The sequence below is a fragment of the Arabidopsis thaliana genome (assembly GCF_000001735.4).
Source record: "Arabidopsis thaliana chromosome 1 sequence".
NCBI lineage: Eukaryota > Viridiplantae > Streptophyta > Magnoliopsida > Brassicales > Brassicaceae > Arabidopsis > Arabidopsis thaliana.
The window spans coordinates 8,577,130-8,590,653 of NC_003070.9; the positions used below are offsets into that span (position 1 = coordinate 8,577,130).

The 13,524-nt window shown below is 34.6% G+C and overlaps 4 protein-coding genes across 6 annotated transcripts; 1 reads left to right on the forward strand and 3 right to left on the reverse strand.

Annotated features, from left to right (window-relative positions):
* Positions 1–1,528: 1,528 nt before the first annotated feature.
* AT1G24220 (paired amphipathic helix repeat-containing protein) lies at positions 1,529–5,638 on the reverse strand (the record flags this gene model as incomplete). 2 transcript variants are annotated; one of them, NM_001332642.1, is made up of 12 exons in its annotated part: positions 1,529–1,633; positions 1,716–1,817; positions 1,943–2,366; positions 2,463–2,624; positions 2,936–3,038; positions 3,454–3,547; positions 3,630–3,731; positions 3,819–4,335; positions 4,445–4,737; positions 4,845–5,037; positions 5,145–5,293; positions 5,615–5,638. In NM_001332642.1, the coding sequence occupies 11 exons, from the start codon at positions 5,282–5,284 to the stop codon at positions 1,529–1,531; spliced, it is 2,235 nt and encodes a 744-aa protein (NP_001319074.1). The 2 variants fall into 2 exon arrangements, with proteins under 2 accessions (NP_001319074.1, NP_173832.1); NM_102268.1 differs by lacking the exon at positions 5,615–5,638 and having other exon boundaries at positions 5,145–5,284.
* A 1,271-nt stretch (positions 5,639–6,909) lies between these two features.
* AT1G24230 (Paired amphipathic helix (PAH2) superfamily protein) lies at positions 6,910–8,006 on the reverse strand (the record flags this gene model as incomplete). Its single annotated transcript, NM_102269.1, has 5 exons — positions 6,910–7,014; positions 7,095–7,196; positions 7,292–7,466; positions 7,579–7,791; positions 7,864–8,006. The coding sequence occupies 5 exons, from the start codon at positions 8,004–8,006 to the stop codon at positions 6,910–6,912; spliced, it is 738 nt and encodes a 245-aa protein (NP_173833.1).
* Positions 8,007–9,205: 1,199 nt separating this feature from the next.
* AT1G24240 (Ribosomal protein L19 family protein) lies at positions 9,206–11,051 on the forward strand. Of its 2 annotated transcripts, NM_102270.5 has the most exons (5): positions 9,206–9,511; positions 10,025–10,156; positions 10,236–10,322; positions 10,427–10,560; positions 10,736–11,051. In NM_102270.5, the coding sequence occupies exons 1-5, from the start codon at positions 9,302–9,304 to the stop codon at positions 10,839–10,841; spliced, it is 669 nt and encodes a 222-aa protein (NP_564213.1). In that variant the 5' UTR covers positions 9,206–9,301; the 3' UTR covers positions 10,842–11,051. The 2 variants fall into 2 exon arrangements, with proteins under 2 accessions (NP_564213.1, NP_001322156.1); NM_001332643.1 differs by having other exon boundaries at positions 9,224–9,511; positions 10,236–10,560; positions 10,736–11,043.
* A 114-nt stretch (positions 11,052–11,165) lies between these two features.
* Positions 11,166–12,417, reverse strand: AT1G24250 (Paired amphipathic helix (PAH2) superfamily protein; the record flags this gene model as incomplete). Its single annotated transcript, NM_102271.2, has 5 exons — positions 11,166–11,393; positions 11,477–11,578; positions 11,659–11,776; positions 11,878–12,192; positions 12,275–12,417. The coding sequence occupies 5 exons, from the start codon at positions 12,415–12,417 to the stop codon at positions 11,313–11,315; spliced, it is 759 nt and encodes a 252-aa protein (NP_173835.1). The 3' UTR covers positions 11,166–11,312.
* Between the last annotated feature and the right edge of the window lie 1,107 nt (positions 12,418–13,524).

Sequence of the window (13,524 nt, forward strand, 5' to 3'; positions counted from 1 at the left end):
GAACAGAACAAATTAAAGAACGATTTATCTTTATTATAACTAGATGAACACCCATGTTACGCATGGGTTTTTGTTTTTAAAATTGTTGGAAAATATGATTATGGTTTTTTGTTGATTTTGATGTTCATTTTGATAAATTTATCTATTTAATATAATTATTATTTTTTATGATTAGATTCATCTATAACTCGAAATATCAATTCTACTACAATATGTATATTTATATATTTATTATTCTAATATTTCACTATCATGATCACATACTACAACAATATATGATATACTGATACAATGTACAGTATGTAGTTATATTACTTATGTGTTTTGAAACTTGTCTAACTTAATTGTAACAAACGATTATTTATTCCATATACTCTCTCGTCATCTAGTACACAATCACATCATGATATGCTAGTAATTTAAGTCAACACTGTAATTTTCATCCCTACCATAAAGTCATATAGAGTCTCATTTTTTTTTTTGTATGTCTAATGTCTTGGATGACTATTACGTGAAATGTACATAAAGAAGGTCATATGATAAATCAAATTCACAAAACATAATAATAAAAAAATATCCAACTAAAATTACTAAATTAATATGAGGTTAGGTAGCAAACATCTAAACTCCAACACAAGTAAAATTTTAGCCATTATGGGTTAATAACTATTGATAAAAAAATTAATAAAATAAGTAGAAAAGAATGAAAGTAGTGCTTGATACATTATTATGATTTTTTATTTATTGATTATTCTTAGAAAATTCATTTAAGAGTGATATTAATGGAGAATTTAACACAACAAAAGACTTTTGATTTTTTCTCAATTATTTTTGCTAGTTTTTTTAATTTAACTAATGTATAATAACACATGTCATTTTCTTGTATGATAATGTGTCACTCATATGGAGAGTATTGGCCAACTTTCATATATATGATTTAGAAACTCACTCAAAACTAAATCTCTCTAGGTCTTTAGAACAACTCTCTAAAGCCTCTTAATCTCTCTCTTGTGTCTTATGGAACATCTCTCCATAAGCGCTTATTTATAGTTATTAAACTACTCCTAATCTTATAATGAATAGAAAAACTTACGAACTTATCCAACTTGACTTTTATTTGTATTTTCTATTTTCTTATTATCTCTTCTAAAATCTTCTAGAGAGATTACTTGCTGCTCAAGTAATTGGAATTATCCAACAGTTTTTTTTCAAAAATTTATTCTTTTTTTTGGTCAACAAATACTAGTAAATTTACTTTATAATGTTTCGTAATAAATTAAAATACACACCATCTTATGGTTTAAGTTTTAGATATTTAAGGTGTAACTTTAATATTATTTTAAGCCTTTTGCAAAAAAAAAAAAAAACTTTTATTTTCTTTTGTGTTACGAATTTAGGATGATCTCAGCTTGGGCCGAGGTGCATATGTGCATTTGATGATGTTGTGTTCTCTCCTTAGACTAAGAATCAAACTAAACTCAAATGTCTTACAAAAGAAAACTATAACACTCTCTTCTCGTTAGAAGCTCTACTCTTTTCCATCTCTTAAGAACCTATTATAGGCAGAGATTCCACTGAAATAGTCGCCAAACTCCATGACTAAATCTACATGATTCTGAAGAAGTGAAACGACCTGCAAAGTTAACAAATCAAATCAAACCAAAGAACTAAGAGAGTGAAACATACAACACAAATTGTCCCACCAAGAACACTACCTCCTGATACGCCTCATCTTTGGACTTGTTTCCCTCACTGTACATTTTCAATATCTGGAGAACTGAGTTAACTACATGACTACCATAGCCCTGAAACCTTGCCTGCACATGGACAATTTTGTTACTTAAACCGCAAGTTAACATATACTAAACATCAAAATGTTGTTTCCATTAGTTTACCATTTCAGCAATCTATACCTCAAGATTCTCCATAAAATTGGCGGAACGTTTTTTTTGTTTTTATTAGACTCAGCTGGAGGGATGGTTCTCTTAGCCTTTGGAATGAAGAAGGCTAAATGATCCACAGGACGGGTGGTTCTCTTATCCTCTGGATGGATGGTTTTCTTCGCTTCAGAAGGCATGATTCTGTTTCTATTAGCCTCTCGAGGGATAGTTCTCTTAGCCTCTCGAGGGAAGGTTTTCTTCGACTTGGGAGGGATGGTTCTGTTAGCCTTGGGAGAAATGGTTCTGCTAGACTTGGGAGGTATGGTTGCCTTTGGAGGGATGGTTCTACTAGCCTCGGAGGAGATGGATCTGGCAGCCTCTTCGTATTGCTTAGACTTGGGAAAGAAGACACTTAAAACAAGAAGCAGCCTCGGGTGCCCTTTAATGATTTCAGCCATCCTTGCACTGCCATTAGCTTCTTCGATTCTACAAAACATCAGAAAAAAATTCACAAGGTGTGTGTTTGTCACAGTTGAAAAACTTGGTAACTAAGAACCAAACCAAACGTAAAAAAATTCATACTTATGATCACAAACATCATTCATGAGCCTAAGAAACTCGTGAAACTTTGCAGGTTCGTCAAGAAATGCTTCCTTCACATCAGCGATGTATGTAACTGTTTCACGTATAGTAGAAGCGATCTCTAAACGATAATCATCATCCATAGTTAGCTTCAGTGATACTCTGTTCATTAGAAACAGAGCAGATCATCATCATTCGATCTCTACATGACAAATCAAGATTACATTCTAAAACTAATCAAAAACCAAATCAAACAAATCATTGGCTTCAACACATCAATGTCACGAACTCTTACGCTTATTCTCTAGTACCATTCATATAAGTTTCATCTTCTAGACTAAAGATTCATGTAAAATTTCATCGATCAGTATCTTTAGAACTTAGAAGAGAATCAAATGAGAAATCGATAAGAGTATTTGAGACAAACGAACCAGAAAACTCGATCTATTAACCTAATCGTCAGATGATTTCACGTGAACGAAGAAGAATAAGGTCGTGTAGTTACCGAACGAGCAAGAAGCTTCCTCTTCACAGTGTAAACGACTTCAAAGATTTCAAGAAACAAATGCACTGAGACTGTTTTGACGTATTGAGTTATATTATGTATTTATACTTTTACAATATGGACCATTAACTCGCATTTATATATCTCAGAAGAATTTGATATTCCATATTAACGACCTTTCTTTTAATCAAACAGAGAAATTACTAATTCAAATTGTTTAATAATTAGTTGGATTGGATAGTTTTGATTAGGAGGTATTTGAGTCTATTATCGTAGTAATTCAAATAAGGTTCTTTAGAGTAGGAATAAAACTAAACTCAAATCTCTCCAAAAAGAAACTGTACATTCTCTTCTCATCGTTTTATAGACAAAAACATGATAGAGAATGGTGTTCTCTAACTATCGTTATGTTCTGTTCTACACATCATAGAAGGGGACACTGAATGATGAAACTATACTCTCAAACTATCTACTGAAATAGTATACTAGTAGAGATGTTGATGCGAAAGGATCCAAGTTTAGGAAAGATTCTGGTGAAATCCGCTCTCAAATCTTCATGGTAATAGAGAAGATCACAGACCTGCAAGATGTATTATATAACCAAATTAAACCAAGTACTAAAGAAAGAAATGCAAACACAAAATAGCCCACCAAGAACCTACCTCCTCGTGCACCTCTTTCCGTGACTTCTTTCCTTCCTTATACATTGTCATTATCGAGTGAAATGACCCAACTACATGAGTATCGATTCTCTGAAACCTTGTCTGCAGATCCGAAAATTTTGTTATATAAACTCACAAGTTAGCAAAGGAGGTAAGTAATATCAGACATGGTACCATCATTTTATATACCTTAAGCTTGTTCATAAAGTTCAATTCATCAGTGTGTGTAGGTTTCTCAGCCTCGGAAGGGATGGTTCTTCTAGCCTTTGTTGGAAGCTTGTTCATAAAGTTCAATTCATCAGTGTGTGTAGGTTTCTCAGCCTCGGAAGGGATGGTTCTTCTACGCTTTGTTGGAAGCTTGTTCATAAAGTTCAATTCATCAGTGTGTGTCGGTTTCTCAGCCTCGGAAGGGATGGTTCTTCTACGCTTTGGTGGAAGCTTGTTCATAAAGTTCAATTCATCAGTGTGTGTAGGTTTGTCAGCCTCGGAAGGGATGGTTCTTCTAGCCTTTGGTGGAATAATGGTTATCTTAAGCTTCACAGGGATGGTTCTGCTAGCCTCGGGACGGGCGGTTCTTTTACCCTTAGCCTTGTGAGGAATTGTTGATTTAGCCGCAGGCAGGAGGATGGCCCTTAAACCAAGAAGCAGATTCCGGTGATCTTTCGTGAGTTCGTCCACTCTTGCAATGACACTATCGGCATCGAGTCTACAAAGAAATTAGTAACATCAGAATCAGTTCACATGTGTGTTTGTTGTGTAGATTGAGACATGAAATTAAGAGAAAATCAAATGTACATGGAGAAAATAATCCATACCTACGAGCTTTATAATCATTCAAGAGCTTGAGAAACTCGGCATATTTTGCAGGCTCATCATGAAATGCTTCCTTCACAGAATCTATGTATGAACGTGCATCATCGAGAGTTTTCTCTAGTGGTACACTTTTTCCAAACATGGTTCGAGATTTCCTTAACTCTTTGTTCGCATCAGGAGGGATGGTTCTATCAACCTTGGATAAGACGAGAAACTTCTTGTGCACCTTCTTTACCGACTTCTTCCCCTCATCAATCTTTTTCGTCATTGGGGGAAATACAAGACTATCAAGGCACTGCAGATATATATAGATTTGCTTAATACAAAACACAAGCTAGGAAAAGAGGAAATGTCAAAATGATATTTCCATAGGAGTATTCATCATCTTTAGCGATTCTATACCTTAAGCTTCTTCTTCCTATGATTCTCACGATTAGCACGTTTCTTTTTGGCATCAACAGACTCATGGCGTTGCTCAACCTTGGGAGGGATGGTTATCTCAGCCTCGGGAAAGAAGACTTTTGAACCAAGATGCAGCTTGGGGTTCCCACTAATAAGTTCGTTGATTCTTGCAGTGATCCTATCTTTCTCAACTCTACAAAGAGAACTAACAACATCAGAAAAAAATTCGACAAGATGCTTGTTTTGTTGTGTAGACTCGCAGTTGAATTTAAGACCAAAACCAAACATAACAATACATACCTATCATCACGAACTTCATTCAAGCGCATTCTAAACTCGTCAAATTTTGCAGGTTCATCATGAAATTCTTCCTTCACAGATTCAATGTATGAAACAGCATCAGCCATAGTAGGCTCCTGTGATACACTTCTTCCAACCATGGCTAAACCCTCCAAGAAAAAAAAAGAATTTGTGTTCAGTAAAACAGATCAAATCATTGAATCTAAACCTATTAATACTTTTTCTTTACTATAAAGTCTCATTACTCAACAATTGCATGTATTTGTCAAAACCCTAATCAAATACAACATTGGATTCGAAGCGTCAATGTCACTCTCAACGATATATAAGTCAAAAAATTAAGCGAACGTCAGGGGAATTTCATATACAGCAGCAACGAGCCAAGAACTCGATAGTAACTAAACCCTAATCGTCCGGTGAATACAGAATTCAATTGAACGAAAATCGAAAGAGGAACCAAGTATAATTACCGAATTTGGCAAATTAGCAAGGAGGTTCTTCTTCGTTAGAGTAATGGAGCTTTAAGGTTTCTTCCAGAAGCAAATCCACAGAGACTGATTTGTTTTTGTTTTTTTTTGGTCAAAAGAGTTTTTATCTGCTTTTTATACAAATCTAGAGAACCTTGAAGATCAAGTAATTGAGAAAACTAATGGAGGATATGTTCAAGTAAAATAAATTATTTTAATTTTAGTTTAAATCCAATGGAGGATATTAATGTACATATTTTTAGGGATATCAATGTACATATTTTTAGGGATATTTTTAGTAATTTTTAGTAGATAATTTACAAAACAAGTTTGAATTAGATATTTAAAATATTTTCAATAAAAAGTGTGAATAATTAAAAACATATTTCATAAAAATCATATTTGAACAAAATCATAACAAATTTTACTTGAATTATCCAATTGACTACTAATTATTTGAAAATTTGTTGTTATTAGACTTACTTGATTTTTGTTTAAAACCAATGGAGGATATTAATGTAAATTTTTTTAGGGATATATTCCAAAACTATTTTTTCGTGGATAATTTACAAAAGAAGTTTGAATTAGATATTTAAAATATTTTCAATAAAAAGTGTGAATGATTAAAATCATATTTGAACAAAATCATAATAAATTTTACTTGAATTATCCGATTGACTACTCAAATAAAATAATTTCTTTTAATTTTAGTTTAAAACCAATGGAGGATATTATTGTAAATATTTTTACGGATATATTCCAAAACTAATTTTTCGTGGATAATTTACAAAAGAAGTTTGAATTAGATGTTTAAAATATTTTCAATAAAAAGTGTGAATGATTAAAATCATATTTGAACGAAATCATGATAAAATTTACTTGAATTATCCGATTGACTTCTAATTATTTGATTTGTTGTGATTAGATTTACTTGATTTTTGTTTGCTCTGTAATTTTTGGCCATATATATAGGTTTGAGTAAAGGCTCTGTTCCTCTCTCTTTTTGTTTCTACATTAGACTAAGATGACCCCAAAATCTCATGTCTTCTTGGTAAGATTTAACAAACGAAATCATACACTCTCGTTTTAGTCTCTTATATTTACCCAAACCATTATGCATCTCATTGATCTCAAATATAGAAGCATATGAGTAAGAATCAAACTAATCTCAAATGTCTACAAATGATAACTATACACTCACTTCTCGTTAGAAAGAAGTACTCTTTTTGTCTCTTGTACCCCAAACATTATATTCCAAGCATCCTAAAATAAAGCAGAGACAGTCTTCTATAATGTACTCATCTATCTCTAGCAGATTTTGACCCTGATGGACCAGTGGTTCTCTTGAAAACGTTTGAAAACTCCATGACTAAATCTTCATGACCCTGAAGAAGTGCAACAACCTGCAAGCAAAGATAACAAAGCTAATCAAACCAAAGAGCTAAGAAGTGCAACACACAAAATGTCCCACCAAGAACCCTACCTCCTGGTACAAGTCATTTACGGATTTGTTTCCTTGTTGGTACATTGTCAATATCTCGAGAAATGACTCATATACATGGCCATCATTCCCCTGGAACCTTGCCTGTACATCGATGAATTTGTTATCTTAAATCACAAGTTAGCGTAGAGGAAACACCAAAAATAGATTAGTTTACCCATTTAGCATCCTGTATATACCTTAAGCTTGCTGATAAAATTTGCTACACGTATTCTTTTGTTATTATCAGGCTCAGCTTCGAGAGGGGTGGTTTTTGTATCTCCAGTTGAGAGCAAGACACTGAAACCAAGAACCAGATTCCGGTGGTCTTTCATGAGTTCCGTCATCCTTGCAACGGCACTAGGAGCATCGACTCTACAAAGAGAGACTTAGTAACATCAGAATCAGTTCAGTTCACATGTGTGTGTTGTTTTGTAAGCAGAAATTAGGAGAAAATCAAATATAACATGGAGAAAATAATTCATACCTACGGGCGCTATAATCATTCAAGATCTCGAGAAACTGAGCATATTTTGCAGGTTCATCACGAAATGATTCCTTCAAAGAATAGATGTATGAACGTACATCATGAAATGTTTCCTTAGCCTCAGCTGGAAGGAAGGCATTGAAACGAAGTAGCAGATTCACGTGATCTTTCAAGAGTTCCCGCATCCTTGGAACGACGGTAGCTAAATCGACTCTACAAAGAGAAAAATAACATGAGAATCAATCTCTCACATGTGTAGACTGTTTAAGAGCAAACCAAACATACCTATTAGCTCTTAAATCCAGCATGATGTCGAGAAACTCTCGATATTTTGCAGGTTGATCAGCCCCAAATGCTTCCTTCACAGCATTGATGTATGACGTCGCTTCATCAATAGTAAACGCCGGTGATAAGCTTCCTCCAACCATGGTCTAAAATTGGCCTAATCCATAAAGATTGAAGAGGTCTCAACTCATTGAAGAAACAGAAAATAGAGTGCATAAATACAAATCTTATTCCTCAAGAAACTTAATCCACCAAACAACACAATAGCCGAATTAGAAGAATCATGTCAAATTCATCGCAACAGGATCCTTAAGAAGATCCAGAATCAATCTCGAGTAGAAAGAAAAGAAAACAAAACCAAGAAGGATGAGCAAGAAACTAGAAAATTGCTCGAGCGCCTTTTAACCTAATCGTATCTGATGATGGAAGGAGAAGATGATCGTAACCCTAATCTTCCGGTGAGCGAAACTATGTTCAATCGAATGAGGAAGCAAGTATGTTACCGATATATAAGCAGACCAAAGACGACAATGAACAAGAAGCAGCTTCGTCTTCGTCTTCTTCGCAGAGTAAGGGAGTTCAAGATTTCTAGAAGCAAAGTAAAACTTCAGAGACTTTTTTTAGAGTTTTTGTTCACGAGTCTATATTTATACTAGGGATTATCATATATTCATACTTGACTTCAATTTTTGTTGTAGTTGTAAAACTATAATTTGTAAGAGAAAATTGAAACATAAATTTATAAAGATTTCTATATATCAAAGACGATGATGATGTGATATTTGTATTAATTTTAATCCTTGGTAAATTCTTATATAAATTCGTAATTTATATAATTTAGGAAACATATTTGTTGTCATTAGATTTACTTGATCTTTATTTGGTTTGCTCTGTTTCTCTCTGTTTTCGTCTATACGTTGAACTCTGCTTTGACTTTTGAGTGCTTACACTCTCGCCTCTCGGTTTCTAACAAATATGACCCCAAACCAAAAATCATATATGTACATGCCAGAAGAAGAATCGACCTGAATTCAAATCTCTATAATATATGAAACAATACAATCACTTTTCACCTCAATGTTTTTTTTTTGTTAACATTGAGGTTTTCATATGAGGTCATATCGATTTTGTTTTGAATTATTTTAGATTATGATTTCTACATGGATAGACAAGAGTTTTATTGTAAGTGCATGTATGTAATGATGTTCTGTTCTCTATACAATAAGCATCACACTAAACTCTTTCTAGCAAGAAGATGTCAAAGAAAAAAGAAAGGATGTATTTGATAAAAGCAAAAAATATCAGGGGTATATATGCAAATTACCAAAACAAAAATAAAGAAACCTGAAGGAGCAATGACAAGGGATTTGTTTTTCTCAAAATCTCTGAAAGCTTTTGGATATTTGTGATCGCATAGATCGATTCCTTTTGCGGAGAAATGCAATTGATTCGTGGCAGTACAAGGTTGCTTCAGAGGCATCGTTTCTCCATCTCCAACACTCTTCCTTTCACTTCTTCTTCTTGTGGAAGCTGGTCTGCTAATGAATCGAGGAAGCTAGGCTTTGATTCTTTCCCTAGTACTAGAGCTGCGACATATCTCATTAGCTCGTTGAAAAATGCCGGCTTTTCCTCTTTGGCAGTAGTACCTGTAAGCCATTGTCCTTCTCTGTCTTTGGTTTAAGATTGTTTTTTACTTCGTGTGGATTTGTAGAAATGTAGACGAGGTTTTGGTTGGTAATAGAGATCTTATGTCTAAATTGGTTTGAAAATTGCTAGGAATGTAAGAAAAACGAAAACTTTGATCTTGGGTTGGTCTCGCTGATTACTGATGAGTGTAGTCACTCTCCTAGCTTCAGATTCCACTGAATTCATCTTCCAAAAGCTCAGAGATCACTAAATAGAAAATGAACTTAATCAATGATCTAAAGCTTTGTTGCTTGTTTTTCTTTTTAAGCTCTTTGTTGTTTTACTTGCAAGAGATGTAGATATAAAGGAACCAACTTCGTGCTCTTGTTACTTATTTTTCAGCTTTGACACTTAAGTTTTATGATTTCACATGTTGTTGTTCTACTTTATATGTTTTCTCTATGTTTTGGTCACCGTGATATTTGGATTAGGCTTCTATGGGTTTAAGATGTTCTTGGGAATATTTTTTTGGCAGAAACAAAACTTTTCGTCGAGGTGTTTTTCCACCACTGGAGATTCTGTTCAAGGATCCCCTGAGTCAGATTGTGTTGTGCCTCAGAGAATCAAGTTTAAGCGGCTTGATAAAACCGCTAAGCATATTATGCAGGTACTACAACTCGAACTTGACACTTGTATTTAGATATATCATGTAGACAAGGAAGCACCGATGTCACAATCCTCTGCAGATTGTAGACAAGGAAGCAGTTGAGGAAGTGAGAACTCTTAGAGAGATTCCAGAGATAAAGCCTGGTTACATTGTGCAGCTAAAAGTGGTAACTACTGTTGGCCTAGGTTGTAATTTCTTTTTCTTGGGTGAGTAAGATCAAACTATCTTTCATCTTCTAAGTGAAACCTTTCATTTACTTTGTTTGAACAGGAAGTGCCTGAGAACAAGAGGCGTGTATCAATCGTAAAAGGCGTCGTCATAGCAAGGCGTAATGCTGGTCTCAACTCAACATTTAGAATTAGAAGGCTTGTTGCTGGAGTGGGCGTCGAATCCATGTTCCCCTTGTAAGTAACTTCAAGCTTCAAGCTTGTGCAGCCACTTTAATCTTTTTCTCTCAGACTTTTGTATATGACCATTAAGAGCCATTATTATAATCAAGAGCCACCATGTTTTGTATGTTCTCTTTGTTTGCCTTGGTCATGGAAAATACTGATGTAAGTGGAGGTGTTTTGGTGACAGGTATTCCCCAAACCTGAGGGTGATTAAGGTGGTGGACAAGAAGAAAGTAAGAAGAGCCAAGCTTTATTACCTCAGGGAAAAGGTCAATGCTCTCAAGAAGCATTAACAGCCTTAATAAGAATTAGCAGTCTACTCTTGTCTTTAAGAATTGAATTTGTGTAATCGTGAATCTCTTCAATTCTCTTGATAAGCCAATCATCACAAGCAGGTTAAATTGATCTTTCATGAGTTCACCTCTCTGTTTTTGTTTCTACGTTGAACTCTGTTTTTTGAGTGTTTCCCTTCTCAGTTTCTTATAAAAAGATTACCCTGAAAATAGCATATTGAACACCTCAACATAAAAGAAACCTCAACAAAGAAACTATACACTCTCTTTTAGTCTCTTATACACCAATTCATTGTACACCTCAACATAGAAGCATAGCATATTTTTGAATGTCATGTTAATCAAACAAAACTCTAATGTTTGCAAAAGAAAACTAAAAACACTCTCTTTTCGTGAGAAGCTCTACTTTCTTTTTCGTCTCTTATGGTATATTACAGTCTTCCAGTACTCTCCTTAGCTATCTGGCTATCTCTAGACTCCAGTAGGTGGATCAGTCAAAATTTGTGAAAGCTCCATGACTAAATCGTCATGACCCTGAACAAGTGCAACGACCTGCAAAAGATAACAAAGCAAATCAAACCAAAGAACTAAGAAAGTGCAACACACAACACAAAGTATCCTACCAAGAAGCCTACCTCCTGATACGCATCATGTTTGGACTTGTTTCCCTCACCGTACATTCTCATTATCTGAAGAACTGAGTCAACTACTTGACTACCATCGCCCTGAAACCTTGCCTGCACATGGACAATTTTGTTACTTAAACCACAAGTTAACATATAGGAAACATCAAATGGTAACTATAAGCACTCTATACCTTAAGCTTCGTGGTAAAACTCGTTGTAGCTGAAAGGAAGACACAGAAACCAAAAAGCAGATTCAAGTGATCTTTCATGAGTTCCTCCACCCTAGCAATGACACAAGCGGCATCGACTCTACAAAGAGACTTAGTAACATCAGAATCAATTCACATAATGTGTTTGTTCTGTAGACTGAAAAAATCAAACATAACATGGAGAAAAGAACTAATACATACCTGCGAGCTTTAAAATCTTTCAAGAGCTTAAGCATTTCCCCATATTTTGCAGGTTCATCATGAAAGGCTTCCTTCACAGCAATAAGGTATGAAGTCGCATCATCTATGGTAGGCTCCGGACGTGGTAGACTTCTTCCAACCACCTTTGGTGGTACTGGTACGCTTCTTCCAACCACCTTATGAAACTCTTCGCTAGCCTCGGGAGGTATGGTTAACTGATACTCAGGTGGAAGTAAGACATTTAAACCAAGACACAGACTCGGGTGATCTTTCAAGAGGTCCTGCATGCGTGCACTGAAAGTAGGCATACCGATCCTACAAAGAGAAAAATAACATCAGAATCAATTCTCACATGTGTCATTGTTCTTTAGACTGTTTAAGAGCAAACCAAACACACCTAGGAGCTGTAAAACCACGAAAGAGTCTTACAAACATTCCAAATCTTGCAGGTTCCATTTCCTGCAATGCGACCTCCACAGCATTGACGTATGCCTTTACATCTTCCAAAGATGACGCCGGTGATAAACTTCCTCCAGCCATGGTGTGAAATTGACCTTATCCATGGTTCAAAGATAAAGATTTGTGTTCATCAAAACAGATCAGATTGATCATTGAAGCCTTTCTTGTATCTCAAGAAACTTAATCCATAACAACAAGAAGATCAGACCAGTTCGTCGATATGGATGATTCATGCAAAGTTCATCGAACAAGATCCTTAAGAACATCTAGAATCAGTCTCGATTGAAAGAAAACAACAAGATGTGCTGATCAAGAAACTAGAAGATAATCATATACGAAATTAAGAAATTCGATCGTTAACCTAATCGTCACGTCACATGATTTCACATTTCAGATGAACGAAAAAGGAATTGAAAAGAAGAAGAAGAAGAAGATAATCACCTTACGAGTAAGCTTCGTCTTCGCAAGTGAGAGGCTTGAAGATTCCCAGAAACAAACGCACTCTGTTTTGAGCTCTTCGGTTTTTCTTTTCCAGCAAAACCTCAGAGACTGATTCGAGTATTATTCACGAGTCTATATTTATAGTAGGAATCTATCATATTTGACTTCATTTTATTATTGTCAACTTTTGTTTGCATTGATCACATAATTAGCATAAGCTTATAAAACTATAATTGGTAAAATCTGTGAAACTGAAATTTTAAAAACTTTCTATATATCAAAGATGATGAGAATTTTTTTTTTGTGATGATTGGAATACAGATATTTCTATTTATTTTAGTCCAGACATATATAAATTAGATATTTAAAATATTTTCATTAACTTCGTAAGATAATTCCAAGATAAAGTAATTAAAATAAATCGTAAATAATTCATATAACATTTACATAAATTATAAAGCATATTTGTGGTTGAGAAAAATAATAATTATAAAGCATATTTGTAAATGGATTTACTTGATTTTGGTTTGGTTTGCTCTGCTTTTTTTGGGCCCAATTATAGGGATGAGTTTGGGCTCTGTTCCTCGTTTATTGTTTCTGGTGTGAAGTGTGAATTTTTTTTCCGGTGTTTTCTGGGAAACTACATGGCCCAAATCTGTATTCTAGAAGATGAACTAATTAACAAGGACAAATATTTTACCAAGTACAATAATCTCTGAACTGAACTTAAACCTCTCCACAAAAGGA

What these genes read in the sequence shown, in the direction of transcription:
- AT1G24240 (NM_102270.5), top strand. Translation starts at nt 9,302, where the DNA reads ATGCAATTGATTCGTGGCAGTACAAGGTTGCTTCAGAGGCATCGTTTC. An exon ending in CCGCTAAGCATATTATGCAG is followed by an intron (nt 10,157 to 10,235) that starts GTACTACAACTC and finishes AATCCTCTGCAG; the next exon opens with ATTGTAGACAAGGAAGCAGT. An exon ending in GTCGAATCCATGTTCCCCTT is followed by an intron (nt 10,561 to 10,735) that starts GTAAGTAACTTC and finishes TTTTGGTGACAG; the next exon opens with GTATTCCCCAAACCTGAGGG.